General features: G+C 35.8%; 2 protein-coding genes across 2 annotated transcripts in view; both read right to left on the bottom strand.

The window, feature by feature from the left end:
- Window positions 1-4,543, bottom strand: part of LOC107672318 (uveal autoantigen with coiled-coil domains and ankyrin repeats-like) — a 16,047-nt gene extending 11,504 nt beyond the window's left edge. The window contains exons 1-4 of the mRNA XM_016465465.1: window positions 4,324-4,543; window positions 3,510-3,637; window positions 1,056-1,144; window positions 776-840 (exon numbers count right to left, since the gene is read on the bottom strand). Of these exons, the coding sequence (XP_016320951.1) occupies window positions 776-840; window positions 1,056-1,144; window positions 3,510-3,637; window positions 4,324-4,359 (318 nt within the window). The 5' untranslated portion in view covers window positions 4,360-4,543. The remainder of the gene's footprint in view (window positions 1-775; window positions 841-1,055; window positions 1,145-3,509; window positions 3,638-4,323) is intronic.
- A 1,551-nt stretch (window positions 4,544-6,094) lies between these two features.
- Window positions 6,095-14,636, bottom strand: part of LOC107672187 (mortality factor 4-like protein 1) — a 17,458-nt gene continuing 8,916 nt past the window's right edge. Inside the window, exons 2-12 of the mRNA XM_016465277.1 lie at window positions 11,721-11,767; window positions 11,256-11,323; window positions 10,988-11,074; window positions 9,749-9,829; window positions 9,570-9,595; window positions 9,220-9,308; window positions 8,997-9,098; window positions 7,287-7,375; window positions 6,943-7,115; window positions 6,568-6,652; window positions 6,095-6,368 (exon numbers count right to left, since the gene is read on the bottom strand). Coding sequence (XP_016320763.1) covers window positions 6,284-6,368; window positions 6,568-6,652; window positions 6,943-7,115; window positions 7,287-7,375; window positions 8,997-9,098; window positions 9,220-9,308; window positions 9,570-9,595; window positions 9,749-9,829; window positions 10,988-11,074; window positions 11,256-11,323; window positions 11,721-11,767 — 932 coding nt within the window. The 3' untranslated portion in view covers window positions 6,095-6,283. The remainder of the gene's footprint in view (window positions 6,369-6,567; window positions 6,653-6,942; window positions 7,116-7,286; window positions 7,376-8,996; window positions 9,099-9,219; window positions 9,309-9,569; window positions 9,596-9,748; window positions 9,830-10,987; window positions 11,075-11,255; window positions 11,324-11,720; window positions 11,768-14,636) is intronic.

The raw sequence follows: 14,636 nt of genomic DNA, 5'->3' as shown, positions 1-14,636 counted from the left end.
TTTTGGCTATTGCTACAAATATACCCCAGCGACTTAAGACTGGTTTTGTGGTCCAGGGTCACAAATTATTTATTTAACAGCTTAAGTTTGGTTACATATTCTTCTGCTCAACAAGCTAAGAAACTGAAGGACATATTGAAGAGAATGTAAATTGCATAAATTCCATATTAAAGCACATGCTCTCATCATGCGTGCAAATGTACATTTGCACTTTGGCTCAATCATAAGATTGCATTTGAATAAGCTGGTATGTAATTTTCACACTGATGCTTAGGGTGCATTATATTTTTCTTCTATTACTTCTTTTAATACTTTATATTGTTCATGGTTTTAATTATTTTGTTTTTGCTACTTTAATGCAATTGACTGCCCATTGAAACTCATTTGCATTAATTTCCTTTTCATTTAATTACTGAGCTTTATGAAAGAGAATTCATATTTCATACCAGATAACACGCCTCACACTCTTAATGGCACGTTTGTGAGCAAGATAATTGTTGCCATGATACAAAAATGAGAAGTAAATTGCTCCAGCCCTGCCTTAAGCACACAGCTTTATGTGGAGATCAAAAGCACAAGAAAGTCCAGAGAAAGAAAAAAACAAATAAACAAGGGCATAAAGCATAAAACATAGAGGGTAGGGAAAGAAAAGAAAGCATTGAGCATTCTTTGGCAGAGCAATCGCTAAAGGGGCTGGTTACTAAAGGCGCTGTGACATTCCAATGTGGTTTCTCATTAGTCTTTCTTCCTGTGATTGTTATTGGAGGAACGGTACCTGCAGCAGCCTCTGCACACACATGGAATGACCGCCTGCTGCAGCCAGATGCAAAGCTGTTTTACCTGCAGAGAAGAACAACAATGACATTTACAACAAAACATACAGTAAGTTTTTCATAAATGGGTTGGTCCCGCTTTTGCTGTAATGGCAACAGCAGCTGCATGAACTTTACAAGTTTGTCTAAAGCCTGAAGATGATATTCTCCCACACGATTTGAATTTCACAAATTTGCTTATTTAACGGTTTGATTAGCAATAGTGCGGAACCTTAGTCTTACCGGCAGCATCTACGGCCTTCACATTGACACTGTTATCCAGGAAAACATTTAGACTATTCATGAGGCCTTTGCTAGCAGCAACATGAAACCTTAAAAAAAGAATATAAAAGTAAATTCATAAAATATAAGCATAATTACCACCAATAACATCAGTAGTTGTCATAATGTTATGTATATATAAATACAACATGAATATTGTATATTTATTGCATATATTCAGACAATTAATATCATCATACTTGTATGAAAATCAAAACAAAAAAATATAGGTGAGTTTACCAGTGATTTACCAATTATAGGAGGATGTATAAAGAGCCAAGAAACATGAAAAGAAACATGCAACAACATGGCAGTCTAGGCCTGTTTCAACAGAAAATAGACACAGCCACTCCTTGAGCCTAGTAACAAAGCAGCATGAGACATCAGTGCTAAGATCACCAAGACTGTTGCTATTTGAAAAGTGAAATAGTTAGTAGACAAAAGAAGGATCAGCAAGATGTAGGAGTGGGTATAAAGACATTGTGTAGCATAACATTTTATCTATTTAAAAAAGGAATGAAAATAAAATGCACAGGAACTATTTACATATTTACTGGCAAGGTCAAGGCAAGAAAATGCATATATTCTATTTGACAGAAAAACGTTAGTAGGTAGAAAATATTTAACAAAAACAGGACATGACTGAAATCCTGTCACAGGCCTGACACACCTAATATATAACAACCCCCTTTAAAAACAGTTGACCTGAAGAGATAACAAAATTACAGGCTGCATGTAACACTGCACACCATGTTTAATACTCTCCCATAAACATATTATCACCGGAGAACTGCTGTGCTACACATTTATGATTTAGATAAACGCCTGTGTAGTTAGAAAGATTTACTGTATGATGATTTGTTTAGTCTGTGGAACAACTTCTCTACTTTCCATGCTTCTTTGTTTCTCTAATTAGGAACCTCTTTTGTGTCTTACATAGCTCCATTGTAAATGAGAAGTGATGTGACGGGCAACTGTCTAACTAGTCAGGTATGAAAAATTAAACACTTGTTAAAACCTTGTAATTGCCTTTTTCTTTCATTTTGAAAAAACAAACAAACACAATATCTAAACCAAATGACAGAAGCAGCAAACGTTAATATTGGGAATCATGGAGCTTTTTCTTTTTTAATCTAAATTTTTCATCTATCTATGAAGCAAGCAAAGAGGATGGAACTAGAAACAATCTTGCTATGACTGTTTTAGTGCCATATAAACAAAAATGTTAAATACGAGATTAAATTCATATTATTTTTAGAATGTCAACATAAACTCACAGCAACACAAGAATAATGTTGTAATATTTTCAGAATAAAGTCTTAGAATTTTGAGATTTAAAGTCACAATATTTTGAGAATAAATTCAAAATTACCAGAACAAAGTTGTAGCAACTTGAGAATAAAATCATAGCAAAATAAGATTAAATTTACAAGAATAAAGTCATAATTTTTGACATGAAAAAAGCAAGCTGCAAAGCAAAATCTTTCACACGAAATATGGAAATTGGATGGCTTCACAATGAAAATTAAGTAATAAAATAGGTTCTAGCAAGGCAATGTGAAAACTACATATTTTGACTTTATTTTAAAAAAAATTAACAATTCATACTTTTTGGCTTGATTCTGAAAAACAAATGTACTGATCATACTTCTTGGAGGTTCAACATTTATTTGTGTGCTTAGTTTATCCTTCTTCACACTTACAAAACTATACTACTATTTATCACCACAAGTGTGCAGCAGGCCCAAGGAGGAAAGATCTCATACAGATTGTGGAAGCACTACCATAGCTTTGTCAATTATACAATAAAGGAATACAGAACTCTGCACAAAGCAAACAGGGCATTCTAGATAGCTTATCCTAGAGGGTAAAATGCAAGAAGAAGAAAAAACAATGCAGAATTGGGATCTAAATAGCATTAAGGGTGAAATAGCAGTAAAGAGGTTAGCGTGCATGTGCCAGTCATGATCCAGGCAATTCTAATGCAAAAGAAGAAAAACACTACAAAACGACTACAGACTCCCTATGTTTCATTCTGAAGCAGCTACTGAAAATAAACAAAAAACAACAATCAAGGTATTGTGCATTGCAAGGAAGGATGAGGGCACAAAAAATAGGACTATCAAAATCCCTTCCCTCATTCCCTGGCTGGACATTTGCACTTTTATTGAAAAGCTATCTTTTGTTTTTAGATGAGTGATGAAATGCATATAGGAAAAGTGAGCACAGGAGTCCCGGCAGGCAGGAAAGAGATATGTTTTTGAGTTTTGTTGCTTAAATGTAGAAAATATAGATTATACGCGGGGACTTATTCTTAGTAAAGTTTGAGTAAAGAGCATGAAATACTGCTATTTGTACAGTGGACAATATTTTTAAGCATCACGTAAGAGGGGGACATTTGAAAGTGGCACTTACGCAGAATGGCCCTCTAGGTCTAGTTTGGTGGGGTTGGTTCCTTTCTTGAGTGTGGCTGTGAGTTTCTCTATATCTCCATTCTCTGCTGCCTTCATCAGACGCTCATCATACTTTCCCCATTCTGTAATCTGAGACAATGGCAAACATAAAAAACCACAATATTCACACCACCAGTTTCACTACCTATTCTACTGCAGCGCCACAGATTCATCACTGGAAGTGTAATTTCTTTTGGCATTGTCTGTTCGGCTCGGCTTTCTTTGTTTTAATTTTTCAAAAACTAAAACTTCTTGATTTTGGTTGGCTGACAGACGTTCTAATCGGTCTATTATTTTCAATAACCGCACTATGAAGTAGTTCCAGGTCTGTTGACCGCTTTACAATTCCATATCGCCAAATTATTTCAGTTATTTAAAGAACCTTATAGTCTACCACAGCAAAGTAACCAGAAAGCGGATAAAATAACAAACACATTTGTGAGATTATTCTACAGTCGTATTCCGTTGCAACAACACAGTAAACAATCTCTGCTTGTCTCACTCACTCAAGCGGAATGTAAACCACAGTGAAATGCCGTGATAAAATCAACTACTGTCGTGTATTTCCTGAAGATGTGATAAACGAGTCTGAAGAGTAGAGTCCTTATCACTTTAGCCATAAACATAACAATTCATTCCTGGCGTTCAACAAAATAATACGCAATTTACAGTACCACCCACAGCCCCATTACTACATACAGATTCAAGACGTTATGGGCTTGGTCCAAAGTCTTGACAAGCTTTTCGATATAGTAAAACTTGTATCTGATGTTTACCTCGTTTTTCTTAAGCCGTTGTTTTAAACTTTTCATAGTTCCAGTATTACTGTAGGCTAACTAAGCCCAGTGCACTTGTCCAGATGTCCAAATGTGCGTCTCTTGTCAAAGTTTGCCTGCAAACTTTATTTCACCCCTCGGTTACACGGTTCAGGCTCTATTGAGACCTGACGCACTCCAATGAACCAATCGTCAGGAAAACTGTGTAACAATGAGCCAATCGGCGTGCACTGGGAGTCTCCGTAATCCGTATGAAGGTCACACCGTGGAAAAGCTGATTCACATGATTTGTGGGCTACAGATTTCACAGACTCTATAGATGCCTTCGAAACTAGCTCGACAATGAGGGTTTGTTTTGGATACAGCTTCGAGTAATGCTGTCAGTAAGCTAGTCCTGTTTGAAAACTGGTAAACACAGTTGCGTCATCAGTTGTTGGTTGGGAAAATACCTTTTTTAATTTAGCATATGATTTAAATGAACATGAATTTATTATATAAACTGATATTGCACTTTTTGTGATTTTGTAGAAAAAAAATGATATACTTGCGCTACCATGGACCTGTTGTCCATGTACCAGGTTTTAAAGTTTGGACATTGCGCGCACAAAATAAAGGCCAGTAATTTCTAGGTTCCGGAGTTATTAATGAAAATGTATATTATGGCGCCACCTAGTGTGTGTAGAAAGTCTGTATGCACGCTTGATTGACCCAAAGCTTTTTTGCAATTTGCAGCTTCTTTACGAAAGAGCCACTCGAGTTTATGAATCATCCTGCGAATCACATCCTCTCTGTGGTATCATTTAACAGCCCTCTAAACATATAAACAAAAGGAGATTCATTTCTTTGTTGAAATACAGAAAACACTGAACAATAATTCAGATGCTGCTGCTTCTTACAATAAAAATACATTTAATTCCAGGGTTATGTTCTTTGAGGTAAAGTGTCCTTTTATGATGTTTGAGTGGCTCCAGCTCAAGTCTGGGAACTCGCCAAATCCAGTAGACAAACCGGTTTCAAACATGAGCCTCTTGAAAGACCTCATTCATTCCGCCCTTAAAATATGTTCTATGTAACAGCAGCCACCCAAATAGAGCGTATTCATTGCCCTTGCCATTGTATTTCTCAAAAAGCAGTTGTACAAAGTGCTTTAACGGTCACTGCAGTATGTTATGTGAAGCTGAGCTACACTCTCGTGTTAGCCAGTGCTGCTGTGTGGTTTCTGAACATTTGTAGTCTGGTGAAAAAATATTGTTTATTTATTAACATTATTTATTAAATTATTATCTGTACAGTAGTAACATGCCCTTTTAATTTCATATATTTAAGACAACATACTCAAAAGTTACAATTGCAAATCCCCCAAATGTATATTAGATTGAAGCAAGCAAAGAACTAAAAACAGACACTTGGACTTTAAATCAAACTCTTCAAAGGCTATACATTTTCAAATATGACCCAAGGTCAACGGCATCTGCTTTAATGTGGCTGCACACCATTGAATTGCTATTGCTACATAACCTTTACTTTTCTTAACATCAAGATGTTATTCATTGTTGAAGCATCGTTAAATTGGCAAGAGTCCATGTGTCGTTGAAAAAAAAAAATGCAGCAGAGCCACAGCTGAGAAGGACAATTTATTGAACTGACATGTTTGAAGAAAAAAAAAAACTGAAATTTTGCAGCATTTCAACTATACACGACCAGGTTTTGTTTATGAATATTGCATAAACCAAAAAAAAAAAAAAAAGGCTCAATAACATGGGAGCAATTACCAGCAGCTTTCCGAAGAAATGTAATCCTTATCTGGAATACCAGACATCATCCTTAGAGTACGGAATAATTATTGACTGATGTTGTGGGCACTAAGATCTTCCACAAGACTTGATGAATGGATTTAAAAAAAAATAAAATAAAAATGAGGACCAGAACGTAGCACCAAACATCCTCACTGGCTTTGCCCTCAGACAGCTTTGCGATGATATTCTGGAGGTGCAACCTCATAGTCACTTGCACTGAACAGAGACGATGAATTCTTCACCAAATACCTAAATCGAGCATAGAAGTCAGTTACTACCTGCAAGCAATGTATAAAATCCATATAATGATCTGCAAAGCTTTGGCTTGACATTAGGCCAGCTTTATTGAAATCTAGTGTACAAGATTATCATGAAATGTCTTAACCTGACAGCCTCAGAAAGTTGCTCAAATCCTCAAAACAAATTCAAAACACAGATTTCTACTTACTTTAAAAAATCTTGCAGGTAGCTGAGAAGCAGGGCCAGACTCTTATCATCCAGAGGTGTGTAGGCCAGCATTGCTCCAATTCTCACTGTCAGTGGACACAAAAGAGGCTATAATTAATCAAAACATTCTCTGAGACATGGAGACTGATTAAAGCTCCCCCTAGAACTCATTCGCGTGTTCTTTGCTGTATTTTCATGATTGCATTAAGCTTTGAGGATGTGATAATGGGCATGGATTAATATGCATCTTTCTATAACAGTTTCATAGAGCATTCAAAGCTCACATTTAACATTTTGTTTCTTGTAAAATATCTGAAATTGACTGGTTGCTTTGATTTTAAAGGTACAATTAGTTTTCAAAATAAAATTACCATACCAAAAAGCCTCAGCAGGTGCGGCGCTCCGTAGATCTGAGACATGGATTTATCTGGATGGTTTGCTAGGATCTCTGCATACTGTGGCCTCTCAAACTTGTAGAGGAGCTGAGTGCCCAACATGACATTGAAGTACTCGCGGATTCCAGCAACCACCTCATTTACGGCCTGTTCCCTGAGTAAAGATCAAGTACATCTTTAGAAACTCTCTCTACATCTTATTTGTAAATTTCTACAACAGGGTATTTCAAATTAACTGGATGATTTACATAAATTAATAATTTGTACAATGGTGATTTCAACTAACTGGATAAGAAATTTTTTTACATATGGCATACAAACATACTTGTTATCAGAGTTTCCTCTTGTTCTCTTGTAACTTGCATAGTCCTCAAGGACATCATCTACTTTCTTTTTTGCAGGCAAGTGAAAAAGCTAAAGAAAAAAAAAAAAGGAAATAAACCACAAATATTTTCACAGTGCATATTAAGGCGTGTTCACACCATGTCAGAATTAGCGTAATTACAAGATTCCGACTTGTAAAAAGTTAATGTCTTTGTAAAACTCATAATTATAACCTATAAACTCTGACAGTAGTTTTATTAACAGTAAAATGCAGTTCTGTAGTTACCTTTGTAATATTTCTGTTCAATTATGCATAAAACTAATGACTAACATTAATGTCTGAATAATGCAGTAATCTAAAAATGTAATAACAGACAAAAAATACTTTAATGTGGCTAGCACATAGTTGAATACATCTAATGGCCTACTAATTAAACTATACGTTTATTAATAATCTATTTGCATAACAACTGCTTCTTTGATGGATTGCAGTTTTGTCTCTTGATTACTCAAATTACAAATTCATTTAATTTTAAAGATTTATTTTTGCATTTCTTGCCTTTATTATATAGTACAGTGGAGATCAGACAAGAAGCGAATTGGTACAGAATCGGGAAAGCACGAGCCGGGACTTGAACGCTGGTCGCCCTAGAAATGCATAATTCCAAGTCTGAAAAAGAACAGCTCCGAGTAGAATGGCTCAGATTGTCATCTAATAATTATGCTAATTACAACATGGTGTGAAAACAGTATTCTATTTCAAAACTCAAAATTTAAAGGGGTTATATGATGTTGCTAGAAAGAACATTATTTTGTGTATTTGGTGTAATGAAATGTGTTTATGCGGTTTAAGGTTCAAAAAACATTATTTTCCACATACTGTACATTATTGTTTCTCCTCTATGCCCCGCCTTTCTGAAACGCGTCGATTTTTACAAAGCTCATCGTTCTGAAAAGCGAGGTGTGCTCTGATTGGCCAGCTATCCAGTGCGTTGTGATTGGCCAAATACCTCAAGCGTGTGACGGAAATGTTACGCCCCTTACCATACTGTGATGGCGTGTCCCAGAGCGACGAGACAAAAACATTAAAACCCATTATAAACGAGGCATATGTTGCATCCAGTGGGGACATAATTACGGATTATAATGACTTATACTGTCTTTTTACGCGTTGCGTTGCATCGCTCCGCGTAAACATAAAACCATGTCTACATTTGTGATCAGAGAAATTACAAACAACAAGCGCTACTCTACACTGCTCAAAACTCGCGTTTGAATCATCAGTGGCAAATCCTTTAAATATGAAAATCAACAATACAGTTACGCCTTCTTTCTTTGCGTGAACATTTGGGCAGTGTTATGCAAATCTTCCCACATGGTGACGTAGACATGTGGGAGTGTGTTTAAGCGAGAAAGGAAAACTTGAAATCGCATCATATGACCCCTTTAATTGTACGACCAATTTATACAGATATCCAGGAAGATTTCTGCAAATATACAGGTGGAAAAATATTTAATTATATTAATATATATATATTAATATTAATATATATATATATATATATATATATATATATTAATATATTTTTTCTTCTATGTCTAGTTGTTGCTTTAGACAGCATTCTGTATTTTAATTATTATACAATATAGCTGAATAAAGAGCAATGCAGAAGTTGGATTGGGTTGAGCATGGGAGGTTGGTTTAAGTTACCTGCTTCTGTCTAGTGATCAGGTCCCAGTCATCTACCAGCCATGGTTTTAACTCTTCAGGAATTTTTACCTTCACTTCTACTCTGTTAATGAAAGTCTCCTCCTGTACACAAAGCCAGTTTGGGAGTCAAAAACAGCCTCACTTTTCACTTCTGTTAAAACACCAACTCAGAGTGACTCTAAATGCTGGCCATTTAATTTAAACAGGCTTTGAACTGACATACACTCTCCACAGTTGGGTCAACACGTGCCCTCTTCTTGCGTGGGGGGTGAGGCATGTCCCCAGTGCTAGTGCCTTCTCCAGCCCCTGGTGCTGAGAAGTAAACAAGACGAGATTGTTATCAGTTAATAATCAATGGCTCCAAACCACATTTAATACTGTATGAATTTTATTGCATCTACAACTACTTAAACTTTTTGACAAATCCAACTTGGAGAACAACATGACAGATCTGTAAATTAACTGTGAAACTCTTTAAATGGCTTTTTAAATACATTTAAACTCAGAAGGTTCAATCAAACTGCTTTGACAGGTCAAAATACATCAGTATTTGCATAGGGAATTGGAACTTACTCTTTTGCTTGTTCTTCTTTGTTTTTCTAGTGAAATGAACAGAAAGCCCATGGTTAAATATGCATCAGTAAACATAAGTTTGCAGTTTTGACAGTTCATTTTAAAAATTCTAGATGAGGCAAGAAGCAGAGTTTATTTGAGGGCACTTCAAACGTAAAAGCTGACAAAGCAACACTCACACATCTACATTTTTTTGCTGCACAGCAGCGATTTTCTTGCTCGGTGCGACACCCCTCATCCTTCCCTCAACATAATGGTCTCTGAAAAACAGTATATTTTGCATTAAATCTTTTCTCATTAAAAGATAAACATGCATCACAGATTGTATAAACTGTTTCTTGTTCCACTGGAATAACAATGACAGAATAATATGGATATGGAAGCATTATGTGTAGTGGTTGACCGATATTGTTTTTTTGACAGCGGATGCCAATATCTTGGAAAGCAGGGTGGCCGATGACCGATATAAAGCCGATATAATTTTATTTATTTTTATTAATATTTAAGAAATTTGAAATAATTTGAAAATTGATTAAAAATAAATATGTTAAATAAACATACTTATACTTTAGATGAAGTATTTTTTACAAATAAATAAATATTTAATAAAAATATAATTAAAAAGGAAGTAAACACTGTAACCAACAGGGCACTCAGTATTTTGGGAAGTTTGTGTGCATTAATCATATTTTTTCAAATAAAGCCAAGGTAACACTCATTTTACATACAGCACACAGTGAAAATGACATGAATATGACATTGGGCAAATGCATAAAGCGCAGCATAATTTAAAATCACGAGTTTAAAGTTTGTCGATCGCGCGTCTCCAGTGAAGCTGAACTCTCCTCCTGTCCGTATTCAATTCACACGGACCGACCGACACGCAGAGCATACGCGATCATGCAGGATACACATGCACACTTGACAAGATCTCACAACTGGATCCGAAGTTTGCAAGGTTTTTGAAATTAGATGTTTATTAGACATTCAAAGATTTGTTTAAATTATATAAATGCTGACGGCAAACAATAAAGTATTATAATGTTTGCCTTTCTATTACTAATAATATAAAAGCAATCGTTATGAGACTTTTTGTATACATTTTAATTCCTTTGTTTAACCGTTCTATCTGATTATTAGACAGACTTCTATCCGTATTTAGACAGAACTGTTAACGACAACATCGAACAAAAGGGAGAATGTGAGCACTGTGTGCACCTCAGGCGCTGCCGTTCTCAGCTCCGTCAAAATAAAAGTCTCGCCTCGAACACATCGGGCAAACAGAAAAACTTGTCGGCCGATGCAGATATTTAAAAAATGTCAAATGACCACTAATTATGTGCATTAAATTGTCTAATTAATTTCAATTATTTGAAAGATCTGTTTTTTGTCACTGGTTTCTAAACTTTATTACTCACTGGTTTGCCTTCTGAAGCTCTTTCTGTTTTTGCAGGTTACTGTCCACATATTTGAGCACACGGCTTTCAGGAACCCATTCGTCCCAGCTAGAAACACATTGAACACACATTCTTAGAATTAAGTGATCAAATTGGTATAACATAACATTGTAATTGGCAGAAACTACATTAACCATTTCAACTTACATAACATAGGGATGTTAACTGTGTCCTAACTAGCACTGAATTTTCATCCCTTCAAACCAGGACTTTGAATACTTAGACTTACTTCTTATTCCATCCACTGTAATGAATAAAGTATTTAACTTGTTTGTCCTTGATAGTGATTCTTACACACTGTGAGAAAAGACATAAAATATGCATAAACATCCAAATCATCTTTCAGAGGAAGACAGTTCAAAAGTTATTTGATAGCTACCACAATTTAAATGTTTAACACAACCACGGAAAAAACAGCCCCTTCACATGAAAATAAATGAGGATGACAAAACATCTTAAGCCCCGAGATTTAAAAGAATGGTTAAATGGTTGTGCCTATTTTATGCAACTGAACACAGAAAAAAAATAATATCAAAAGCATAAACCCTGATCTACAAAACCACTACATCAAACACTTTGACTACATTTACACTAAAAAAGGAAACTTCCTTCATGTTATTGCTACCAAAATTTTTTTAGAATTTTTTTGAACAGGCTTTTGAAGGATGCAAAATGACAAGAATGATTCAGATACCTTAGCTTCGTATAGCAATGGCCCATGAAAGCACAGCACTCGTTCACCTGAAATACATCAGACATTTTAATGTGTAATACTAATGACATCAAGTTGTAGGTAACAGTGTTAATTTTGACAGCAAATTTTGATTTAGTTTTAGTCATAGTCTTCTGACTAAAATGCCAGTTAGTTTTAGTCATATTTTAGTCATCTGAATTGTTTTTAGTTTTAGTCGACTAAATCTACAGTAAATTTAGTCAGCTAAAATCTATTGGGTTTAGTTCCAGTGCATTTATTAAGCATTTCTCTAAAATTTCCAAACACATTATATAGGTTTGATATTAAGGTTTTATCATGATAGACACCGATTTAACTGCGGTGACACAACATGCCTTTATGTTAAAATTAAATAAAACCACTTCTCATAAAGAACAAGAACATGGTCTTCTTTTTAATGAAATACCAATGGTTATATAGGCTAATTATGCATTCTTTATAGCAGCTTGTTTACCATATTCTTCATTCTTTCAAGCAGACATTTATTTCTATAAATAAATTTAGATTAATCTGTAGGGCTACTAAAGTTTTTCAGTCAAGAGCAGTGCGTGATTTTCTGTCTTTCTTTTGTTGCTTGATTAACATTAATGACTCGGACAATAGCAACTAAATTAGGCTGCTGTTCCTTTAAACCCGAATGCACAGCTGCAATGGATGCAATGTACAGATACACGTTCTCCCTACTGTTTACGTTCACTTAAGACGTAATCAACTGTGTTTACGTGAATACTCGTCAAAACGGACAATTCGACAGCATTTTGTGTGTAATTCTCCGTTCATGCGACGTGAAAAAGTACTCGTGCGCTGTGAGACATGCTTTCTGTGTGTGTATGGCTCAGAAAACCGGACCGAATTGAGTTCTCTTGCGTCGTCAGATTTATCCATATGTCTGCTCTTCTCTTACTCCCACATATTGACATTTTTTAAAGTTTCATGCGACGTGCAGGAAGTGTATGTTAGCTTATGTCCCGCCGGTTTATATGTACGTACGCATCTAACCTCCGAACCATGCAGCAGATTCGTTCTGAATGAATCTCTTCCCAAATCGCCCCTCCATAACATTTTCGTCTTGTTTTAATTCGTTGACGAAAATGTCAATAGATTTACGTCATCGTTTTTGTCATTCAAATAGAGTTTTAGTTCGCTATCGTCTCGTTGTAGTCGGTGAAAAAAATGTCGTTGCCGAAAATGATTCGTCAACAAAATTAACACTGGTAGGTAATACACAAAGAATTTAATTATATGAAAACATAAGCAAAGGATAATGTGTATATTCTTAGCAAATACATTCAAAATAAGTCACAACACGCAAAAAAAATACTTAAAAATACATCAATAACGGTGTTTATTGTAATTTTCCAATTTCTGACTGCTACAGCCATGATTCAGCTCATAAAAACAAAGTTATTTAAAACTAAAATATAATTTGTATTTCTATTAAACAATACTACAAAACTCCAAAAAAAAGTCTTGGCTTAAAAATGTTCTGCAAGTTTTAATTAAATTGCTATTTACTCAACTAAACAGGTTTTATATGTGTGTGTTTTTTTGTTTTATTTGTTAAAGCTGCATTACATAAGTTTTGCCTCTTTGTCGCCATCTCTGTTTGAAACCTGCAATTGCAGTTATTTGCAGAATTATCTTCTTGACGTGGATTGTGCATTGGCACGGCTCTGCAGCACGGATGAATCTAATGTTTTGAAGTGTATGTGTGGGCTGTAAGTCAACGCACCAGTGTGGATATTCACTGTACTTCAGAATTACAGATAATACGTCTTAAGTATGTCCAAAATGAGAAGTTTTACCCAAAAATGTAATCTGAACAAGTAACATGTCTGCTAGATTTGTTCTGACCAACTGAAAAAAAAAAACGTTTTACAATAAATCGCGCTACCAATTGAGATTAAATCTAACGATCGCAAAGTAAGTTCAGATCACGTCAAACCGCGCAAATTATTATTTTTATACTTTGTTCTCAAATTGTTAAAAGTTAACATCCACATTGCGTGACTACGTGTTTTAGTGTGTAGCGTTATCTGTAGATTTTAATTTAATCTCTAATTGTCATACCATTCGAATGTCCTCGAAAGAAATTGTTCTTTTAACCACAAAAAAAACAAACAATCAAAACATTTTTTTAATGTTCCTTAGAACTTGTTCTAAAATGACAAGTTAAAGGCTACAATCGCAACCTGCAACATATACACACTAGGGTTGTGACGGTGAGGAAATTTTCCCACCAGTTAATCGACGTGTGACAATACCGGTAATACCGGTATCACCGCGGGGGCGGGGGCATTCCCTCTTTTCCTTGCTTTCCTTCGCTTTTAACACCGGAATCACCGTCAGCACCGTCTAACGCGGCAAGCCTAATACACATGCGATGTAGCCTACTAGCTGGGGGCCCGTTCTTCATACGTCGATAGCTGGATTTGTTTGTTGACGATTTGGCATGATCTTGGATTATTTGGTTCTTCGAACCAAATAAGTCCTGGACTTGCTGTCATAACAACAGGTCCATAAACTTAAACCTGCTCGGGAGCAGGCTTATTTCATGTAAACAGGATTAGATTGTAGGGGTGCTCCGATTGATTGGCTACCGATCACAATCGGCCGATAATCGCTTTGGGATGATTGATCGGCGGTCTCTAAAAAGGTCGATCTCATAAAACCGATCTCAAGCTGATGACGCGCCTGCCGTCACGCAGTCACTTGCACTATCGAGGCAGTGTCGCATCGTCACTAAAGTTTATAAATTACATTTTTTTCTTTTTAATTCTTGCCTGTGTTTAAACCATTCAACGCTCGCGTGCTCTCCTGGAGACCGTGCGCTCATGCACACTCGCAGCGCACACACATAACGCCAGGTTCACATTA

Source organism: Sinocyclocheilus anshuiensis, unplaced genomic scaffold, assembly GCF_001515605.1.
Source record: "Sinocyclocheilus anshuiensis isolate Anshui unplaced genomic scaffold, SAMN03320099.WGS_v1.1 scaffold997, whole genome shotgun sequence".
Taxonomy (NCBI): domain Eukaryota; kingdom Metazoa; phylum Chordata; class Actinopteri; order Cypriniformes; family Cyprinidae; genus Sinocyclocheilus; species Sinocyclocheilus anshuiensis.
This window is presented reverse-complemented; position numbering and strand designations above follow the sequence as displayed.